The sequence below is a fragment of the Puma concolor genome, chromosome B1 (genome assembly GCF_028749965.1).
Source record: "Puma concolor isolate L17-30 chromosome B1, mPumCon1.1.hap2, whole genome shotgun sequence".
In the NCBI taxonomy this organism is placed as follows: Eukaryota; Metazoa; Chordata; class Mammalia; order Carnivora; family Felidae; genus Puma; species Puma concolor.
The window spans coordinates 202,263,370-202,286,072 of NC_141670.1; the positions used below are offsets into that span (position 1 = coordinate 202,263,370).

The following is a 22,703-nucleotide window of genomic DNA, read 5'->3' on the forward strand; positions in this document are numbered from 1 at the left end:
GAACGTGGTTGAACCTCGTCTTTTCCCGGACACGTTTGACCTCAGAATCCTTCCTCCTCCAAAATGTATTTGCCTCATGCAGAGCTGATGGTATTCCCAGGAGCACAGATCATAAAACAGCCGTGAGGTCAGGGAGACCTTTAAGCTGGGTGCAACCGTGGCCTGCGTCCCGGATCAGAAAGCCAGCTCCCCCGTCAGAATTGAGAAGGACAGACTGGAGAAGACGACTCTGGAGGCCTGAGGACTGGTGGGGAGGCTGCTGCAGGAGATCTGAGCAAGGGCTGTAAGTCCACACAGAGGAGGAAGCGGGTACAGGAGCTGTGCCTGGTGGAGTCACCTGGCTCTGATGGTGGAATTTAACTGTTACAGTGGTGCATCCCCTGAACCTGGGAGTCAGGATCAGGGTTCTAGACTTAACAGCAGGGCTAGCGAGGGGGTGGCCGAGGCAAACCATTCCTCCCCCTCAAGCCCTGTGGCCAGTTCCAAAAGGGAGGGGACGATGCAAGATGGTTTCCAAGGGACCCTTCGCTTCTGTCGTGCTGACACTCTAAGGCCACCAGCCATCTATACTTCTGAGGCATGGTCCGGCTTTATGGCATCAGGGGTGAAAGAGCCAACAGATGTGCATTATTATATGCCTACTGTATACTTGGTTGAGCACCAGGCCCTGGGAGGGAAGGAAGGCATGAGGGAGCATCAGGACCCGTCCTCACGTAACTCCTGGCAGTCACCTTAGTATAGGAGAAAGGACTCTGGAGTCAGAAGACCGAGGGAGGCGAAGCCCAGCTCTGCCACACCAGCTAGATGGCCTGGGGCAAGTCCATGGCCCCTCTTAGTGATCTCCCTGGGCTGTACAACAAAGTACACAAACACAAGAGAAGGTCACTCCCTCGACGTTCTGGAGGCCAAATCGTTACCAAGATGTCAGCAGGGCTGTGCTCCCTCGGGAGACTCTAGGGGAGGACCCTTCCTTGCCTCTTCTGGCCTCCATTGGCTCTAGGGGTTCCTGGGTTTGTGGCCTCTCCAGTCTCTGCCTGCTCCCATGGCCCTCTCTGTGTCTCCAGCCCCGTTCTTTTCTCTCCTATAAGGACGTCAGTAATTGGGTTTAGCGTGGGCCCTACAATTTATCTTGAGATGATTTTATCTTGAGGTCCTTAATTATATCTGCAAAGAGGCTGCTTCCAAATAGAGTCCCATTCACAGGTACCAGAGGTTAGCACTTGGATATAGCTTTGGAGGGATAGTATTCAACCCACCACACCCCTTCATGCCTCTACTGTCTCCTCTGAAAATGGAGATCATTATAGCACCTGCCTCATTGGGTGCCTGGGGCATCATAAGACCCTCGGCCTGGACCCTGGACAGCTGGTTGTTCTTTTTCCCCCATCCACATTCGGGAGGAGTCTCGTACCTGACCTCCAGCTTTACATCTGCCCGATGCTCTCGCTTCGACGCACTGTGATTCCAGGACACCAAAGCGCTCATTTCGGTGGCATGTGGATTATGACAAAAATGTTTTTCACGTTCTGTCGTCAGCACCAAGCGTGCACGGGTGGCAAGAATGTCACTGTCTCTGGGAGTGCAGTCACGGGCCACAGACATTTGTCACTTGATGGGTCATGACAGCCAGGACGGAATGCTGCTTGTACCCTGAATTCTGAATGGGCTGGGGCTGCTGGACCTGTCAGGGATTTATGGGGAGCACGTCCGTGCACACAGCCATCGCTGCAGTCGTGGGCGCGTCCCTGCCTCCTGCACTCACTGAACCCATGGGCTGGGCCGGGAGCTGTCCAGGCCCTGGGAACGCACAGACAGCGCCATGTTCCAGAACACTCAGCACAGACAGAAGAGGCCAGGTGCACAGACTGAGATGCAGGGAAGGAAGTCCCTCAAGATCGGAGCCCAGCCTCAGGCTCATGGTCGGATCCAGTGGGTTGCAGAGGAGCACAGCTCGGTGCTAGCACCTGCAAAGGAATCAAGTATCTGCTCACAGGATGCCTAATGAACAGGCAAGATCCCCACCTCTGAAGGCAGGTCGATCTACAACGGAAAGAACGAGCAGACACAAAGATGCTAAAAATGTGCACGTCAGGGTCTGGAGACCAATAGGTCATGAGGATGAAGTTTAGGGTGGCCCCCAGGCTTCGGGGTGATGGGGTGGACGGCGTTGAGGCTAAGCCTGACAGGGAGAAGAGATTTGAATGCCAACTCTACCAATGCAAGCCATGCCTGAGATTTCCGGAGCGCTCACTCTGGACCAGCCAGGCATCGGGCTGAACCCTTGGCACATAGTGTCGTATTTAATCCTCATCACGGCTCGGTGAATAAACCGTTCTTATTATCCGCATTTCACCAAACTGAGACAGAGACGCTTAAGTCACTTGCTAAACTCCTTTCCAGCCACACCGACCTGCTTTCGGTTTCCCAGCACACCACGTCAGTTCCCTCGTGAGGCTCAAATAACCCAAGGGGACATTTGCTCAGGTTCCCAGTCCTGCCTCCCCCCAATTTAGGCTGAGTGACTTTTTGTGCTTAAAGAAACATCGATACAAACGTTACTTCAAACAGGGATTCTGCCAGTGTATAAGGCACACCTCAGCTTGGCACCTCCTGGCTGTGGGACTTCCTTCACGCCTCCGTCCTTCTCTGAGCCTCATCTGTAAAATGGGCCCCATGCAAATGTGACCCTGGGGGCTCTTGTGAAGAGGAAAGGAGAACCCATGGGTGAGTGTGCCCTCTAAGATACGAAGCAAGTGGAGAGCATCGCCGGGGCGGCTGGTGTGTGGCGGCTGGTTGGGGGCAAGTGTCCAGCAGCCCAAGGGCCCAGATTCCAGCGTCCGTGTCGCCTGCCTCGTCCAGCCCTCCCCGTTCCCATGCTCACTGAAGGCCATTCTGAAAACTGAGTCGCGACCTCTTTAATCACAGCACATTGTGGTTCCAAGGGACAGATTTCGGCTGCTGTGACGACTGTAAAATGGAATTACGTCTGCAAATTAATTTGCTGGAAAGGATCCACATTTCCCAAAGTTTTTCTGGAAGCCGAGACGAGCAATCACAGCATAGATGCCCTCCTGGCCTCGTTGATTTTAGGGCGAGGCAGTGAGATGACCCCACCACTCGGCACGTTAGGGCGCCTCAGGGCCAAGGGACCCCCCAGCACCACCGCAGTGCCCTGAAGAATAAGAATCAGGGCCCAGCACACTCGGCCGTCCAGCCTTCACTTTTCGCTCAGCTGAGGTGAGATGGATTCACAGACCAAAACTTGCCGTTTTAAAGGAGCAATTCTGTCGCATGGAGTACATTCTCAGCACCACCCAGCCACCACCTCTGTCTAGTTCCAGAACGTCGTCATGTCCCCCGGAGGACACCCATTCAGTGGTCACCCCCCATCTGCCCCTCCCCCATCCTGGGGCACCCGCGATCTGCCTTCTGTCTCTGGATTTTCCAACTCGGGGAGGTCCTCGTAGATCCCACCTATGCTAAACTAAAACGGTTTCCTGAGATTGGCAGCAGGCTCAAAGGGTCCCAAACGTCCCCGGTTGTCGGCATGCCTGACCCGGCGTCAGTGCCAGAAGCAGAGTGACATTTGTCAAGGTGTGGTTTCTTCCTCTTAGCTGAGATCTTACCCCACCCGTGTTCGTGCTGCCTGGGATTCCCGCTCCCCCAACCCACCTCCCCCCAGCAGACCGCCTCCACCCCGCACTTGGTGCACCCCACTTGGTTTTTAATTTTTTAATTTTTTTAAATGTTTCTTGAAAACTCCTTTTATTTAAAAAAGTTTTTTAACGTTTATTTATTTTTAAGAGACAGAGCATGAGCAGGGGAGGGGCAGAGAGAGAGGGACACACAGAATCCGAAGCAGGCCCCAGGCTCCGAGCTGTCAGCACAGAGCCCAACGCGGGGCTCGAACTCACGGACCGCGAGATCATGACCTGAGCCGAAGTCGGACGCTCCACCGACTGGGCCACCTGGGTGCTCCGGAGCACCCCATTTGGGTACCTCCCCGGGGGACACACCTGTGTTTCTGGGGATGCCCGCATCTTGTTCTTGAACCCACTTGTGGCTTACAGAGGGCAGGAACCACGTGGTGCAGTGGACAGAGTCCTGGCTCCGCCCTCCGAGAAGCTGGGTTACTGTCCCCATGTCCCCTCTCTGAGGGCCGGTGAGTGTAAACTGTGACGTGCAGTGACATCGTCTTTGTCCTGTCTTTGGCAGCCCCGGAAGTGTTCCAGGTGTATGTGGAGGGAGGCCCCGGCTACTCGTACCCCGTCGACTGGTGGTCCCTGGGTATCACGGCCTACGAGCTGCTGCGGGGCTGGGTAAGATGTGTGCCTGCACGGGGAGCACGGGGAGCAGGGGCTCAGGTCCACCCGGACTGGGGTGCTGTCGGCCAGCCGTTTGGCTGGGGAGGCGCGCACGCGTGAGGAGTCAGAGGCCCCGGGTCTCCGTCCTGATCGTCTGTGTGCCTGGGGTCCCTGAGCATTAGAGGGGCCCCGAGCGAGCTCCTGGTCCAGCCGCCTCACTCTGCTGGCGGGAAAAGGACGTCCCAGCGGGGAAGATCTTCCGTCAAGGCCAGCAGCTCGAATGCCCCGAGCACCTCGGCATCGTGGTTTCAGACGCTGCCGTCTTTCATCCCACGACGCTGCATCCGTGCCTGACCCTCCAGCTCATTTCGAGGCTCTTTCAGTATAAGGCCATGTTCCTTTCCTCTTTATGTGTTTTCCCTTGTATCTGCCCTGAGCACAGAGGTAGATGTCCCATAAAATCGGGGCGTTCGGTACGTACTTTTGTTTGTATTTCACTGAATGCGATAGCCAAAGACAAGTAATGGCGACTAATAACTCATTTTTACTTTGGCGGAAAGAATTATGACGAGCTCATTTCGAGGCGTTTGTTCTCTGCACAAGAATCGTTTGCCAACAATGCCCCTTGACCTTGGTTTCCCTGTTGGTGCAACGGGGTAACAGCCTTCGGTCGGTTTCATGGAGCTGCGGTTACCGCAGGGTCTCTCAGTGCTGCCGGAAGGAGACGTGGGATTTGCGTGTCACTTGCCTTGTCCAGCAACAGTGTCCCTGCCCAGAGCCACGATTTTCAGTGCGTCACAGTCATTTGTGTCCACGCACATCCAGGCCAGCGGAAGTGCACTCCCTGAAGGCAGGGGGCGCCAGTGTGTGTGATACAGGGTGAAGAAGGAAGGAAGAGAGGAAGAGAGGAAGGAAGAGAGAGAGGAAGGAAGGGAGACAGGGAGGAAGAAGGAAGGAAGGAAGGAAGGAAGGAAGGAAGGAAGGAAGGAAGGAAGGAAGGAAGGAAGGAAGGAAGGAGTTTGCAAGCTGTCAAAGCCATGGGAATGCAAATATTATTATTTTCCATCCTGTAGTTTAAGCAACTATTGTGTGCTCCCGATCTCCGTGACCTCCTCTGAATGCCTCAAAAACATAATTACTATATGTGATGTGTCTAGAATTTAAAATATATATATGTGAATATATATGAACTTGTTAGTTTTCTCAGGCACTGAATGAAAAAAATCCATCTTATTTTTGGGTGGTTCCTTGGTCATCTGCCGGTTTCATTGGTGCTGGTTTCATTGAGAGTCCCTAACGCTGTATGACCACAGGACACAGGCATCATTCAGATGCTCTTTGTCTGATATTCTCAGTCACACAGATACCCTGGGCGAGCGGTTGCCCCAGGCATGATTGGGTGTTCACCAGCGGAAAGTCCATTGTCTGTGTTAAATAAAAATCAGTCAGGTACATTTGCAGATCTAATTGGCTTTATCGTTTTCTAAGTGACGACATTTTGGGCCCGTGGGGTTTTTTGTTCTTTTTCTTTTTGTTTTCATTTTTGTTTAACATCTGTCATTCCTCACGGGTCAGAGCAGTCAAAGATGAGGACTTGACAAAAAGGCCCAAGGATAGAGTGGCTCTTGCTGGTTCCAGAATGAATTGTGTCACTTTTAATTCGACTGAGTTTTCTACTCAGAGATTCAAATGCCATGTTCAGGAGAAGAAGGACAGGCACACAGTGGGATTGGAGCCTTCGGCACGGGGACAGAGTGGTTGGTTCAGTGAAAGGACACCTGTTATGTGCTCGTGTAAACCTTTCTCACAGATGTCTTGGTCTGGCTTCACCTTGGAGAGGTTTATGCAAATACTCGGCTGTTTTTCTTTTTTTTCTTTTTTCTTTTTCCATTTTTTTTAAATTTATTTATTTATTTATTTATTTATTTATTTATTTATTTATTTATTTATATGAAATTTATTGTCAAATTGGTTTCCATACAACACCCAGTGCTCATCCCAACAGGTGCCCTCCTCAATACCCATCACCCACCCGCCCCTCCCTCCCACCCCCCATCAACCCTCAGTTTGTTCTCAGTTTTTAAGAGTCTCTTATGCTTTGGCTCTCTCTCCCACTCTAACCTCTTTTTTTTTTTTCCTTCCCCTCCCCATGGGTTTCTGTTAAGTTTCTCAGGATCCACGTAAGAGTGAAACCATATGGTATCTGTCTTTCTCTGTATGGCTTATTTCACTTAGCATCACACTCTCCAGTTCCATCCACGTTGCTACAAAGGGCCATATTTCATTCTTTCTCATTGCCACGTAGTACTCCATTGTGTATATAAACCACAATTTTTTTATCCATTCATCAGTTGATGGACATTTAGGCTCTTTCCATAATTTGGCTATTATTGAGAGTGCTGCTATGAACATTGGGGTACAAGTGCCCCTATGCATCAGTACTCCTGTATCCCTTGGATAAATTCCTAGCAGTGCTATTACTGGGTCATAGGGTAGATCTATTTTTAATTTTTTGAGGAACCTCCACACTGTTTTCCAGAGTGGTTGCACCAGTTTGCATTCCCACCAGCAGTGCAAGAAGGTTCCCGTTTCTCCACATCCTCTCCAGCATCTATGGTCTCCTGAATTGTTCATTTTGGCCACTCTGACTGGCGTGAGGTGATATCTGAGTGTGGTTTTGATTTGTATTTCCCTGATGAGGAGTGACGTTGAGCATCTTTTCATGTGCCTGTTGGCCATCCGGATGTCTTCTTTAGAGAAGTGTCTATTCATGTTTTCTGCCCATTTCTTCACTGGGTTATTTGTTTTTCGGGTGTGGAGTTTGGTGAGTTCTTTATAGATTTTGGATACTAGCCCTTTGTCCGATATGTCATTTGCAACTATCTTTTCCCATTCCATTGGTTGCCTTTTAGTTTTGTTGATTGTTTCCTTTGCAGTACAGAAGCTTTTTATCTTCATAAGGTCCCAGTAGTTCATTTTTGCTTTTAATTCCCTTGCCTTTGGGGATGTGTCGAGTAAGAAATTGCTACGGCTGAGGTCAGAGAGGTCTTTTCCTGCTTTCTCCTCTAGGGTTTTGATGGTTTCCTATCTCACATTCAGGTCCTTTATCCCTTTTGAGTTTATTTTTGTGAATGGTGTGAGAAAGTGGTCTAGTTTCAATCTTCTGCATGTTGCTGTCCAGTTCTCCCAGCGCCATTTGTTAAAGAGACTTTTTTCCATTGGATATTCTTTCCTGCTTTGTCAAAGATGAGTTGGCCATACATTTGTGGGTCTAGTTCTGGGGTTTCTGTTCTATTCCATTGGTCTATGTGTCTGTTTTTGTGCCAATACCATGCTGTCTTGATGATTACAGCTTTGTTCAGCTCTCTGTTTTTCATACCGGAAACAATCACATTTAGTAAAAAAAGCTATCCCAGAAAACACTCCTAAGTTTACCTCTGGAGTGTGTAAACATAGGGGTTGTCCTTCCTTCTCAAATTCCAACACTGTGTCAGTGTCAGTGACACTGTCATTATCCACCTGTTTGTTCCTTGATGGCCTCCAAAGCCAGGGAGTTTTTCACCTCCAAAAGATGGAAGTCATGATGGGAACTTTCCAGTGTGTGCTCTCCGATCTACAGCTGGAAAGGATGAGATATGTGGGTGGGAAATGGATAAGACCAATACAGCCTGCTGGCTAGGGACCCAGAAATACTCTAGACCCAACCTGGGAAACAGCTGTCTCTCCCCCAGTGCTCTGTAGGGAGAGCCCAGGAATCGAGTGTCATTAATCGAGTGTCATTCTCTGCATAAATGCAGAGCATCCGGGAGCCTGGTTGGATCTTGCAGCCTGGACCAGGATCATAAGGAGGTTCTCTCAGCCTGATCCCAGTCCTCACCCTGCAGGCACGCTAAGTGAAAGAGAGATCAAGAAAGTGTCACCCTCTTAGAGCACAGGCACCTTGGTCACCCCAGACGGTGACCACACCCTCTGATTAGAACAGGGGGAGGAGAGGTGTGAGAAGGAGGTTTCCTGCCCACAGACTCAGAGAAGGGACTGGGGATCTCAGCATGGCCGATGTCCCCAGGCATCCCTGACAGGTGATTACCACCTACGGGCTGATTCCCCTCTGCATCCAGGGAGCTCATAGAACCTGTTTCATTTTTTGACAGCTTGCAAGGCTAGAAAGTGTTTCCTCTCACCCACCTGAAAGCCACTTTGTCCTAGCAGACAAAGAGGATCCTAGAGGAATTCACAGGGTCACACCCTGGCCCTGCCAGGTGCCTCGTCTGTGATCTTAACCAAAGCCAATAAACAGATCAGGTGCTTAGAATCCTCATGTCTCAACTGGGAAAAAAGAAATTAATAATATCTACCCAACAGGGTTGCTTTGAGAATTAAGTCATTTCGATGATGCAAATTACCCTGCATGTGCCTGATGAATGTCAGCAACTGTCTGCTTCCTGCTGTGATTCCTGCCCCGGGGGGGGGGGGGGGGGGGGGGTTGCCAGCAGCAGGCCTGCGTCCTCTCTGACTCAGCCCCTTTACAGCTGGAGACAGGGCACGGGGAGTGGAGGCTGGGTCCCGCCTGGTTGGTGAGCCCCGGCGGGAAGGCCCAGGGGCCTGGGGAACAGAGGTCCGCATCCCTTCCCCACTCTAGGCACCTCGGTGCTCTGATTCCGGCTTGGTCACTTTGTTCCTCTGAGTCCCAGCTTCCTCCTTCATCAAATGGGGATTATGAGGCCGACCCACAGGGTCACGGCGGGGATGACGTGAGAAAACGTGGGCAGAGCACACACAGCGTCTGGCACCCAGGAAGCTTGCTGATTATCAAATAAGTATGCTCCTGAGACAGGTCGATGAAGATAAAGTGCTGAGGCCTTGCTCAGAGGAGCATGGGAGAGTGTGTGAGGGAGCAGACGCTTAAGCCGGGTCACATAGGAGCCGCTGGAGGGAACAGTGTGAGTATAGATGGGGAAGGGCCGCTGAGGTGGACACAGCAAACATCTCTGACGGACCAGCAGTCAGGACAGTCAGAGGACGGCCCGTAAAAGACCCTGAGAACAGCCGGAGGCACTGGGCTTCACCCTGTAGGCATCATGGTGCTGTCTGTGGCCGCGTCAGCACAACGGTTGAGCGAGGGTGTCCTTCGGAATCACACGTTGCTGGGCTCACCTCCCGGCTTTGCTGCGCAGTCTCTGAACGATCGGCGGTGAGCCCACTTCTCATCTATCGGATGAGGGGACAGGGTTCCTCGACTTCGGCACTGTGGACGCTGGGGGGCCGGGTGTGCTTTGTGATGGGGGCCGTCCTGGGCAGCGCAGGACGTTCAGGAGCACCCCAGGCCTCCACCTACCAGAGGCCGGCAGAAATCTCCCCTCTGCCTCACGACAACCAAAAATATCTCCAAACATCACCCAATTTAAATCGCTCCTGTTTGCAAACCACTGCCGTGTGGTAACCAGAACCGAATGAGGCCCCGCGTGCACTGCATGGCACAGAGTGGGGCTCTCGATGTGGACAAAGGGTGAGCCCCCAAACCCCACCCGTGGTGCCATCCCAACCACCTCCCTGACCTTGTCTTTGACCCCAGTCAGCACTTCTCCCTGCAGCCGGGTTGAGAGAGAAGGTTGGGGGTGCAGAGAGGGGAAGAATAAAGAGGGAGGGTGTGTGGAGCTCCCCTAGAGGGTGGAGCGCAGAACTAAAGAACTTGGGGTACGCGGGACGGGCAGGCTCGACCGCAGAACCGGGGAATTATTGGCACGTGAACCTGAAGGAAGGAGGGAGGTGGTCCTGGGGTTGAACGCTGATGTCTTGTCCCTTGGTAAAGCAGAGAGAGCACTGTGCCAGGAGTCAGGACCTGGGAGGAAACAGACTCTGTGACCTCACTCTCCAGGTTTTACGTCTCCATTAAGGGAGGGGAAGGAGCGGGGGTTTCGCGTGGTTTTCAGGCCACGTTTCCTGGACCTTTGGCACCCAGCACAGGTAGTTCAACAGTTCTGAGGAGGGGGACGTGATGTCTCTGGCTTTGGACGTTTCATAGCCCGAGGACCTGTTCTTTGCTTTCATCTGGTCCGCGTTTGAGATCTGGAGGGAAGAGGTGTGGGACACACACACACACACACACACACACACACACACACACATTGGATTGGACGGTCCCCAAAGCCCAGCTCAGCTCTGGCTGTCCAAATAACAAGTCTGCAACAATTCTGTTCCCCCCCTTCCACTTCTCAGTCAATTGGGGTTTTCTGTAAACCGGGGGTTCTGGAATGGAGACACACATGTGCTCCATAACGAGTCTGTCCGGTGTCCCGCTGCGAAAATCACTTTCACCAGTGGTTCATGTGATCGCTTTACCTTAGAAATGCCACTTGCTTTCCTGAGTCAACACATCCTAAGGCCGGTGCGTGCGAACTAAGCTTCCATAGAAGTCTTTACCCCAAGTAGATGGAATATCGATCTGAGTATTTGCTGATATCCTTGTAGAGGGAGCTGGGTTTCTCTACAGCCGTCCGAACGGACAAAGGCTGAACCTAAAGCCGCTGAGCGTATTCTGCGCACGGTGTTCCGCGCTTAGCTGGGAACGTATTTAACTGCTGTGTTGGCCTCGTGGCCTGTCGGGGTTACCATTATTATTGGTCTGGCTCCCTCCGGAAGTGGAGAGAAGGACAGAGTTAGAGAGTGACCGGCTTGGAGGTCGGGTGGCGAGGCAGATGGATCACGCTTGTCGCTGGCTGGTTCTCCGGTTGGGCACTCGGCATGGTGAGCTCTGGTGGCATCGAGGAAAGAGCGGCAAAGGAGATCCTGCATCTCTGTGGGACGCGGCAAGGTCCCCGTGGGTCTCGCAGCCTCAGTGTCCCGACTCCTGAGATGCGGAGGCGGGAATGCTCCATCGCCTGAGGTCCTCCAGCCTCCAGCAGCTGGTTTTCCAGGTGCGGCTGGGACAGGGTGGGAGGCATGGTTTTCTCCAAAGGCAAAAAGATGGGAAGAAGCGATCCTGAACCGCCCAGAAACCGACATCTCCGCTCTCAGTTAATGCTCATTCCTGCGACTTCTAATCATGGTAGCCGTTATGGGGGCAAAGGCAGAGGCAGGCAGCAGCCTCGGGAGGAAATTCTGAAACGTCCGTTACTGGAACTATCCTCCACTTCCCATTAAATTGGAAGACGGTGTTTGAAGACATACAGTAAATAATGTTAGCACATCTAGGTAGCCGGCCTTTCTAGGCAGCCCCAGGTTTTGCTTTTGATCTACATGTTAACAGGGCAAAAGGGAGAGTTCCCAGCTTGATTGGCAGATGAAAGAGGAGGCAGCCAGTCCGGAGAAGGTGCCCTTCTGGGTGGACACATCGCAAGTCACAGGCACGCTCCCGTGGGCAGGCATGTTCCCCAGGGGAGCCCCGTTTGGTGAAGATAAAGACGTTCCAGGGAACGGTCGTGCACCCAGGGCTCAGGACCCCCTCACCTTCTTGGCTGGCGGCTCCTAGTGGCAGCAGCCCCGTGGGAATTCAAGTTCCACGGGATTGGAGCCCACACCCTGTGAGCCCAGTACGGGCTCTGACCCACAGCTGGTCTCTAGTCAGTGTTTGTGGATGGACAGGCTCATCATGCCCGTCACTGGGCTCTGAGGTCTGCTGGACCGCCGGGGCCCACCTTCAAGGACCCCACCCCTACAGGAATCCCACAGCAGTCAGGTTCACAGGGACGGCGATGAACTCCTCGCTCTCAGTTTCTCTAGTTGTTACGCCACCTGTGCTCCGAAGTGACTGCCGATGCCAGCCCTGAGCCTTTGACCGTATGCAAACCTCAGAGCATCTTGGCCCATGAAGCTGGGGGGAGGGTAAAGAAGGGGAGGGAATTGGGAGGGGGTCGAGGCAGAGGGGGTGAGCTGATGTTCAGACACTGTCCCAGCCATGTCCCCAGGGTCCCACTCAAGAAAGACTAACCAAGTTCCAGGTCTTGAGAGGTTCTTAGAAGCAACAAACTGCCCAGGGCAATGTTTGGAAAGCAAGTCAGGAGGTTTGATGCTCTGCTGAGCTGGTCAGTCGGAGAACAGAGTTAGGCCTTGTCACTGTCGGGGTGGCGCGGGGGGAGGGTGGTAGATAGAAGCCCTGCCTCCCCACATCCATCCGCCCCGCCAGACCCAGACCTGGGTGATTCCAGCCCGCTCACTCCCAGCTGGTTCAGCCAGCGTGGGGAAAGGTGGAGCTGAGGCCCACCGGCAGGCAGGGACTTCGACCGCAGGTGAGGCTGGGAGTCCAGTGGATGACGAGAGCCACCCCAGCCCCAAGCCTGGAGTCGGGACTCGGGAGTTAGGCTGTTGGATGCGGATCCCGCCTTTGTCACACTTAGTGGCTACCTGACCTCCCTCGCCAAGTCATTTAACCTCCTGTGGCCATAACAGAGCACCCACCTGCCGGGTTCGGGCACTACCCTACAGGTCTGATCCCTGTTGGCACGTGGGTCTGGGCCACCTGCTCTGCCGTGAAAGAGGAACACCCACTGTTCCGTAAAGGGAGAGAATAAACCACCCCCTTGTAAATATACAGGTTTAACCACATGGGCGGTGTCTTCTGGTTGGCCCTCTCTCGGATTCCCTCTCTGGTCCTTTGGTTGCAGAGACCGTATGAAATCCACTCGGCCACGCCCATTGATGAGATCCTCAACATGTTCAAGGTGGAGCGTGTCCACTACTCCTCCACGTGGTGCAGAGGCATGGTCGCCCTGCTGAAGAAGGTAAGGGGACAGCCCCCAGCCTGCCAATCCCAGGGGCTAAAGTCATTTAGTGCAGAAGCAGGCATCCCACCAAATTCTGGAAGGAGAGAGGGAACAGAATGCCAGTGGTGGAGTTGATCAAGTCAGTAGAGCGCTAACGCCACATCGTGAACGTGGGCACCCATCCAGTGAGTTGGAGAACCGCTATCCTGAATGGGGATCTCCCATGCGGCACTAGAGTGGAGTATCCGTTTAAAGTTTATGTATTTGGGGTTTTTAAAAATTTTTTTTAAATATTTATTTTTGAGAGAGAGAGTGTGTGTGAATGGGAGAGGGGCAGAGAGAGAGGGAGACACAGAATCTGAAGCAGGCTCCAGGCTCCGAGCTGTCAGCACAGAGCCCGATGCGGGGCTCCAACCCACAGACCGCGAGATCGTGACCTGAGCTGAAGTCGGACACTCAATTGACTGAGCCACCCAGGCACCCCTATTTATTTATTTTGAAAAGAGAGAGAGAAAGAGAAAGAAAGAGAGACAGAGGGAGCACAAGCAGGGAAAGGACAGAGAGATAGGGAGAGAGAGACAGAGAGAGAGAATCCCAAGCAGGCCCCGTGCTATAAGCGCAGAGTCCGACTTGGGGCTTGATCTCAGGAACCGTGAGATCACAACTTGAGCAAAAATCAACAGATTAATTGCTTACCGACTGAGCCACCCAGGCGCCCCTACAGGCTCTGTTTAAATCTGCACCCATGGTTTGGGGCGGCCCTGAGGAGGAGGCTGCCATGACCAGCAGAGGTGACCCTGCCAGATGCCCTCACACTGGTGTGACCGCAGCCCACCGGCTGGGCGCAGCTGGGACATTTCTACAGTGTCGGGGGGGCGGGGCGGGGCGGGGCAAGCCGGCAGTGGAGTTCCGACTTCCAGCTCCCACCTGTGGGCAGCCGGGTGCCAACCCCCCCCCCTTAGCACATGCCACGTCCTTACCAATCTCCTGGGGTCCCACCCTAATTGTGATCTGCACGTGGAAGAATTGCGTGTCTTTGCTCTTCCTAATCTGAGAGGAGGAAACAGGCAGGCAGCCTCCCGCAGCCCGCCGGAGTTCTTTGTGCAAGGCAAGCCGGAATGTTTTTGGAAAAGCTGAAAGCCCCGTGTGGGTGCAAGGTCATAACTCTGGGCTGCTTTTTATGCTGCACCACCCCTTAGTAGTAGAAACTCTATTTGAGGAGACACTAAAAATCATACCCTTGGCCACAAATGAGGCCACGCCATCAGGCCACAGAGGTCACCGCTTAGCCGTCCGGGGATAAATTTTATTACACTTTCGAACGCTCCACCACCAAGCTGACCCTCTCAAGATGAGGTGGCCAATTCTCTTTCTATTTAATTGGAAGCCTCTGCAGACATCAATGAGCATGGGCTGTGATGGGGCGCCAGTCCTTGAGGACCGCGCGGTGGCTGAAATCCAGTCCCTGCCAAAGAGCCCCTTGCTGGGTGACCGTGAGGAAGCAGCCTGACCTCTCGGTTCCTCCCCGTCACTCAAAGAGGTGAGTGTAGGTGACGCTCCCGGCAAGAGCAACCCAGAGCACAGTGTTGATGGCACACGAAAAGCAGAAGCACCTTCAGGGCGCCTGGGGGCTCAGTCGGACACGACTTCTGCTCAGGTCATGATCTCAGAGTCAAGGGATGGAGCCCCAGGTTAGGCTCCGCACTGAGCGTGGAGCCTGCTTAAGATTCTCATTCTCTCTCTCTCTCTCTCTCTCAAAAAAGAAAAAAAAGCAGAGGCACCTTCATTTTCCCAGGATTCCTACCTTCAGAGTCCCCGCTAACCTCAGCGGGGCGCACACCTCAAGCAAACATGTTTAAGCACTTCTGCCTTCTGCCCGCAGCTCCTGACCAAGGACCCCGAGAGCCGTCTGTCCAGCCTTGGTGACGTCCAGAGCGCGCCCTACTTGGCCGACATGAACTGGGATGCGGTGTTCGAGAAGGCGCTGACACCCGGCTTTGTGCCCAGTGTGAGTGAGGGTCTCATCCCATGCCACACCATCCCTCTGCAGGGTCCCCTGCCCTGCTCTGAAGGAACACACAGAAGCTGGTCCGGGAGGCCTCTGCCGGCCGTGGCCACAGGAGTGCCGGAACGTGCCCATTGCAGTGAGACTTAGTGTGGATTTGGACCTCATCTGCCAGGTTTCTCTCCTTGCAGAAGGTCTTTGTGGGCACGGAGTGTTCTTTGTTTTATGGAGTCACACCCACCGTGTGCGTCACCTACCCATTCATCCGGCCACCCACCGCCCCACCAGCCTGTACCCGCTGAGCGCCTACGGACGCAGGCCGTGTGTGTGGCTTGAGGAGGTGACTGGAAAGAAAACACTCTTGGTGCCTGTTGTCAGGGGGCTTGCAGATGAGAGCAGGGCTCCTCAACTGTGCTGTTGGGGGCATTAGAGCCAGATGATTCTTTGTGGGGGGGGGGGGGACCGTCCTGTGCATCCCTGGACTCCATCCACAGATACCGGTAGCATTCCTCGGCTGTGACACCGAAAACATCCCGACCTTGCGGGGCATCCCCTGGGGACAGCTGCCCCCCACCCCCTTGACAGCCTGCGGGCTAAGTAAGGGTTTGTGCAAAGAAAAAGCCAATAAACCTACAAAGGCACATTTAGTGACCCAGAGCTGGGTCCTTGAGGGACAGTGCGGGGTCTCAGCCAGGAGCACAGGCTGGAGACTTGGGTTCACTACCACGTCTGTGACCTCGGGTGTGCTCGGGAGTGGGGTTCTTTACCCAAAATGAGGAGACGAGAGGGATCCATCCCACGCTTGGGCGGAGTAAATGCCAAGAGGCCTCCAAAGGCTCGGAGCAGCAAGCCCTCGGTCCACACCGACCTCGGAACCGCTACTTTATTAACAGATCCGCCGGGATTCTGGTCTCGGCTCCCTCAGTTGGCTCCCTCAGAATGTTCGCTCTGGATGTGCCAGAGAAATACGCTAGCATCCTTGGTGGTCCCCTTCCGCCATGCTCAGGCCAGGTGGATGAAACCCAGGGATCTTGATGTGGTCCTTTATACGGAGCACAGATTGCCTCAAACAGCCTCCCTGTGGCCACGTGAGCCGTCCCCAAGGCTGGGCGCAGGATGCCCGGATGACCCTCGGGGCCAATGCCTGCGATCGCCTGTCAGCCTTTGTAGACCTCACCTGCTGCCCTTCCCCAGCCGCACACAAGCACGGTCGTGCACACTCACCTACTCACATGCACGTTTACACTCGTGCATACTCACATGCACCCTCGCACCCATGCACACTCACACTCGCACACACTCGTGCAAATCTCATACTCATGCATGCTCACACTCATGCACACTCCCACACAATCACAGGCAGAGGACCCTGCTTCGGCCACACCCAGACGCCTGTGGTTGTCCCCTCTGGCCACACTGTTTCGTAGCTGTGAACCTGTGCTCCTGCTGCTTCCTCCTCTTGGGGGGACAGGGGCTCCTCTCCTTGTCCCCCCGGCAGTCTCCCGTCCCTCCTTCCAGACAGCATCAAACCCAGGGACTGGCTCATTTGAGGGTCTCAGTAACTGCCTTCTGGAAGAGAGAAAAACTTAAGCATTGTCTACGATGGGACAGTCCCCCTCCCCTCCCCCCCCCCCCCGACTTACCTGGAGTGAATCGCAGCCTCCCTGATCCTGCACTACACAGAGGCCTGTCTACGCTGGCCGCTAATATCATTCTATTACAGTGACTCTGCTGTCCCCCCGAGAGCTTCAGAGGGCAGGGCCCACTTGCCTCGGCTGGCCTCTGCCTGAGACACACTCCAGAGCAATGGGTAGCCCTAGAAGGCACTAGAAGCTCTCAACATGTCATTGTCTTAAGTGAACGAGTGATCATAATCCTCCAGGACTCAGTGTGCTGTGTGTTCCAGGCACCGGCCTAAAGTTTCGCAAGCATTATCTCATACAGACTCCATAACAGGGGAGTGGTCTTACAAGAAGTATTCTCATGTTGAGGAACTTACCCACATTTACTCAGTGAGAAATTAACCTCAGGGATCTGTATCCAGAGCCTGCATTAGAATGAATGAATGAACGAACGAACGAACGGATGGCAGATAAATCAGGCCAGGAAAGACTTGGGCCTAAAATCCGAGTGGCTTTTTGGGGAGAAGTCCCCGTGCACCTCCAGACTGTGGATGATATAACCACTAGGCTGTATTGCCTGACAGGACTGGCGTCCTGAGCGACAGCCACCAGCTGGATCTTGGGTCCACGGCCCAGAAGTCAGGGGCACAAAACTCCTCCTGACCCAAGTGGGCGGAGCCCCGCCTGGCTCCAGCGGAGGGGCAGGAGGGAACCAGCTTGGGGAATTGGGCAGATATGGGCCAGAAATAGCATTTTAAAATTAAATTATTAAAAATTACATTTATAGAAGAGGTAGTCCTGACATGAAGATGTGTGTGTGATAAGTGAATAGCATCAGATTGGGAGACTGAACTGGGGCCTGGCAAAACACGAAGCTTCGTGGGAAGGAGGCTGAGGAGGAGTGTGGATGTTAACAGGGCCGGGGGAGGAGACATGGGGATAAATGAACATGTCTGCCGCGAGAAGGTGTTGCTTCTCTTCCCCAGAAATAAAACGGAAGCAGCACACCCCACAGTGGTAGTTAGCCATTACTTGTTGAATGAACGATCGACTGAATGAATGAATGAATGAACACAATCCAGTGGTGGGTGCAACCAAGACAGACCGTGTTTGCTTTTCTGCTTCCTCTCAGAAGGGGAGATTGAATTGTGACCCCACATTTGAACTTGAAGAAATGATCCTTGAATCCAGGCCACTTCACAAAAAGAAGAAGAGGCTGGCAAAGAACAGGTCCAAAGACGGCACAAAGGACAGCTGTCCTCTGGTGAGCAGATCCCCCGGGGGCAGGAATCGCAGGGTCCAGGGAGCCTAAAGGAGGGAGGGGCTGCTGTTTAGCCTAACGGAGGCAACTCACTTTGCCTCTCCAGATGCCTCCATTTGCAGTCACTAAGATGCCTCCGCGATTGGGTGGCTTTTCATAGCACAAAACGGAAAGACCGGGCGCCTGGGTGGCTCAGTCGGTCATGCGTCCAACTTTGGCTCAGGTCTTGACCTCACGGTTGGTGGGTTCGAGCCCCGCGTCGGGCTCTGTGCTCACAGCTCAGCATCTAGGGCACCAGGAATAGCGCCCCTGTGAGCACAGAGCTGTCTGGCATCTGTTGTCAAAGAGGATGGGCACCTTGGCAGGACGTTCTTGAGATTCTCTGCTCCGCCCGCCATCCCGCTTCTTCATCAGGTCTCATGAACATTCAAGCGATTAGGAAGCCACTTCGTGATTTTCCACCCATATTCCATTCTAACCTGACTTTCAGGTTGGATGTAATGGCTGCAGACTTAGGTCGAGATGAACATCCTCATCGACCGGGTTCCCTTCAGCACAGCCGCCCATGCAGTCAGGGCCCCTCCAGGCACGTCGCTCGTGCCCCGCCCCCAGCATCTGCAGCCCCATTGAGGTCAAGCTCTGGTCGTCACAGCCTTTGTCGTATGGCTCCCTGGATGGTGCCCCGTCATTTACTCTCACCTCTCTGCTCTTTGACAGAACGGACACCTGCAGCAGTGCTTGGAGACCGTGCGGAAGGAATTCATCATATTCAACAGAGAGAAGTAAGTCCCCCTCCGGCAGCTGCTGGGCAGAGCCCTCCCAGATGGCACGAGGGCTCCCCGGAGAACGGTGGTCCCTGGAGCCCAGCGAAGCCAGCCATGGTGCTGGAAGGGAAGCAGCAGGTGGCCCCGAGTTCTAATCCCGCCTCCGCCGTGCGAGCCGGGCGCCAACTTCACCTGTCTGGGCCCCGGGGTCTTCGCGGGAAGGGGGGTGGGTAGCACGCTGAGCTGGCACACAGGGAGGCTGGTGCAGAGGGCGCAGGCTCTCCGACAGTTCGGTGCCCGAGCTCTGGATGGAAATCGCCCCGGGCCTGCCACCTCCAGAGTAAACTGAGGCAAGTCTACACCTCACTGAGCCTCATTGTCAGCACTGACAAAATGGAAATCTCTCCTTGCGGTGTGGTTGTTGGCAGATTAGATGAGATTGTGGATACGATGCCTGACAAGGTCGGAGTCCTCATGCAAAGATTACCGTTACCGTTATTATTCAATGGGGTGAGCTGGTGTGGGCCGGACGGGGACTCTGGCATCACGGGCTGGCGGGAGCCGGGACGACACCAGGTTAGGAGGGGCTCGGGTGGGTTCTGAGCTGGCGGCATGACCGGGGCCAGTCAGCAAAGGACACAGACGGCTCAGGCTCGATCCCAGCAGGATGCTGTCAGGAGCTCATCCAACTGGGACTGATTAAAGCAGGATTTGGGCAGGAGTGGGCTCGTGGGGTGGGGACTGAAGCCCCACACATGGGACTGGACGCAGACCCGTTCCATGTGACCGACACTGAACGAGGCCTTGGGCTTGCAGAGCCTAAGGGATGTGCTTCCCACGCTCCGGGAGAGCCAGGTGGGGAAGTGCCAGCTTGAGCCCTGGACATCACAGGACGGCACCACGTTTGCTCCCAGCAGGTGACAGCAGCAGGAATGTGTGCCAGAGGGCAGCCCAGGCAGCGGCTCTCACACCAGGTGCCAGGCTCAGCCGGGCGTCGGGGAAGCTTCCCAAGCTGCCATGCCCCACTGAGTCCTGAGGCGGGGGGGGAGGGGAAGGGCATGGGGCCCCAGGAGTGAGGATGGTACACAGAAAGGCAAAACGAAGGGACACAGCTGGTGAAGAAGTTTGATCTCCCGGGACATCACGGTGTCAGTGGAAGGTGAGGGACTCCGTCCAGGATTGCGTGGGTTCTGGCCAGTGGACCGCTGGGCAGGGCAGGGCCCCATCCTGCACGGGGCACTGGGACGGGCGAAGGAGCAGCAACCCGACATTTGTCCCGGGCGGCCACAGCTCTCCGACTAGCGGCCAGGTGCCCAGGTCAGCCCAGGCGGGCACACCAGGCCAGAAGAGCAGGCCTCGCCACTGGGGGCCCGTGTCTGTCCAGTCCCCCTGTTCTGGCCAGCAGGACGCGAAGGGCCTCTGTGACCACAGTCCGTCAGACCTGGGGAAGGTGGCAGCCAATGTGTGGGTGCTTTCCGAGCTCACCACCCTTTCCCTGCGGTCCCGCCGCCTCTGGGGCGCAGGGTCCCTTCCCCGGCCTAGAACTCTGGCCCCAGGAACTTCTGCTCACACCAGCTCGAGCACATTGGACCGGGGCTCCAGGCAGCCTCGTTCTGGACCCTTCCTCCACTCAAGCATGGACTGAGGCGTCCTCAGAGAGCACCCGATGGCAGACGTGAGCCTGTGAAAAGGCTGAGCGGTGACGGACCCGAATAGGCAGCCGTGGCGGCCACACCGTCCCGTGTGCCAGGAGACGCTTCATCTGGAATCCAAAGAACCCAGATCATTTCCTTTTAAATGAACATGAAAATGAGATACCCCTCCTTGGGTTATTTACGGGTCGCATCTGGCTGCTCTTAGCAGAACCACCACCCTATAGTGGCTTTGACCAGTAAGATGTTCTTTCTCACAGGGAAAAGTGAATTGATGGGGGAAGTCGCCCGGCCATGCAGAAGACTCCTCAGAGATCTGTGGTCATGCATTTAAAGGGAGGCTGGCGCGGCTGACAGGAGTTGGCAAAGCAAAGAGAGAGAACAGAGTCATTTTCCAGATGGGGCGGGGGGTGGGGGGCGGATGGGCATGTGCAGAAGCAGGAGACAGGAAAGTAGACGGCTGGCCTCAGGGGTGGCTGCATCCCTGCCTCCCTGCTCACCTGGGCTGCCCACCCTCTCCCTCCCCAGGCCCCGAAGGCTCTGCCAGGCTAGCTCCCACCTGCCATGTGCAAGTATCCAGATGAAGGGCCCGGCTGCGTACCCCGGGATGCTGTCTGAGCACCGCGTGGGCCCCTCCGGGTCCAGCCGCATCCCTGCTCCACGATGAACGTGGGAAGGGGACCACGTGGCATCCACCGCCACCCTCTCTGCTGCAGTTTCTCATCTGTACAATGTCTCCATTCGCAAGCACGGTGTGCCCCAAACCAAGAGTCTTCCTTCTAAACCAAGAGAAAAAAATGGGACCTGTCTGTCGCCCACCCCATTCTGAAACAACGTTGTTCTGAACCCCGTTGGCACATAGGACCTTCCTATCTGACATCAGCCAGTGGCCAGTGGCCTGACTGGGTAGGGGACCCGGAGATGCTGAGCCAGGCTCCCCGTCACATTCCCTGGGGCCTCACCGACCCCGGCAGCCTCCAGCGGCTAGCGGCTGTCGCTTTCCTTGTCGGTAGACCAGGCCATCCGCTCACAGCACACTGGGCCAGGCTGCCGCTGTGCATTGGGCTGCAAAGGGAATCAGCAGGGAGCGCGTGGTCACATCAGAATCTCCCGGCTGGGGGGGGGGTCGGTGAAGCATCTGACTTGGGCTCAGGTCCTGATCTCATGGTTTGTGAGTTCGAGCCCTACGTCGGGCTCTGTGCTGACAGCTCAGGGCCTGGAGCCTGCTTCTGTGTCTCCCTCTCTCTCTGCCCCTCCTCTGCTCATGCTCTTTCTCTCAAAAAAAACATTAAAAAAAAATTTTTTTTAAAATCCCCCAGCCGGGGGTAGGGGGTATTAGCATGTAGGGTTGCCACACCTGTTATGTGTTGAATTGCACCCCGCAAAAAGATATGTTGGAGTTCTAGCCCCAGTATCCTAGAACGTGGCCTCATTTGGACCTAGGGTTGTTGCAGATGTGGTCAGCTGAGATGAGGTCATGTCAGAGTAAGGGGCCCATCATCCAATAGGACTGGTGTCCTGATAAGACGAGGCACAGACACAGGGAGAAGGGCACAAAGTTCGCCAGCAGCCTCCAGAAGCCAGGGGAGGGGCCTGGACCAGACGCTCCCCACAGACGCTCGCGATGTGTTACAGCTGCCTTAGGGAACGGATACAGTGCCCTCTGAGCCAGAAGCTGAGAGAATAATAGGCCTGGCGATCTGCATTTTAACATGTTCTTGGTGTCATGCTGATCCGTACTTTGAGAACTTCTGCTAAGAAAGACCAAGCGTGCCCACACTGGGCCTCTTCTGGTTGGTTCTGAGCTGGCCACAAGAATCCCGATCTAAAACTGCAGACCTTCCCAGCCGTCTGTCTCCCTTGCTCTGGGGTTGGTGACCTGCATCTCCGAGCCCTCACGGGCTTAAGGGCGCTCCCAGGGGCCTCACCCCTGCACGGCTGCCTGGATGTGTGCTTCGTCAGCTAGAACGAGCTCTTGAGCAGACAAAAGTTCCCCTCCCCCCATGCGATGAGGAAGCTGTCCTCAGCAGGCAGCACCCGGGGGCATCAGCCAGCTCCTGGAGGAGATTCGCACTCAGTCCTTTAACAGATGTGCCCTAATCTCGGCCTGGACCCTGAAACACCAAAGTGGGTCCAGCGGGCCCTGTGTCCTTGCCTGCTCGTAGCTAGCACAGGCCACTGTGGGGATGCGGAGGACGTGCCCCTGGGCCTGACCTCTCTGGGCCTCAGTTTCTAAAGAGAGGGCAAAATTCAAATTAGCACTGCCTAATATTCTAGAAACACAACTTTATTGCTGAGCTGAGACCTCAACTGGCAAGAGGCCGCCGAGCCAGGTGGAGCATCTGTTTCAGGGACTGGTCCAGGGATGCGAAGGCCTGGGCAGCTGAGGCTCCCAT

The 22,703-nt window shown here is 54.8% G+C and overlaps 1 protein-coding gene across 7 annotated transcripts in view; it reads left to right on the plus strand.

Moving 5' to 3' along the window:
- Positions 1 to 22,703, plus strand: part of STK32B (serine/threonine kinase 32B) — a 393,997-nt gene that overhangs the window by 355,745 nt on the left and 15,549 nt on the right. For 6 of the 7 annotated variants that reach the window (XM_086705467.1, XM_086705469.1, XM_086705470.1 and 3 more), the window contains 5 exons: positions 4,216 to 4,319; positions 12,905 to 13,021; positions 14,886 to 15,011; positions 17,763 to 17,894; positions 18,609 to 18,673. In XM_086705467.1, the coding sequence (XP_086561593.1) occupies positions 4,216 to 4,319; positions 12,905 to 13,021; positions 14,886 to 15,011; positions 17,763 to 17,894; positions 18,609 to 18,673 (544 nt within the window). Of the gene's footprint in view, positions 1 to 4,215; positions 4,320 to 12,904; positions 13,022 to 14,885; positions 15,012 to 17,762; positions 17,895 to 18,608; positions 18,674 to 20,835; positions 21,611 to 22,703 lie in introns of those variants that run through there. The other variant, XM_086705468.1, reaches the window with a different exon arrangement.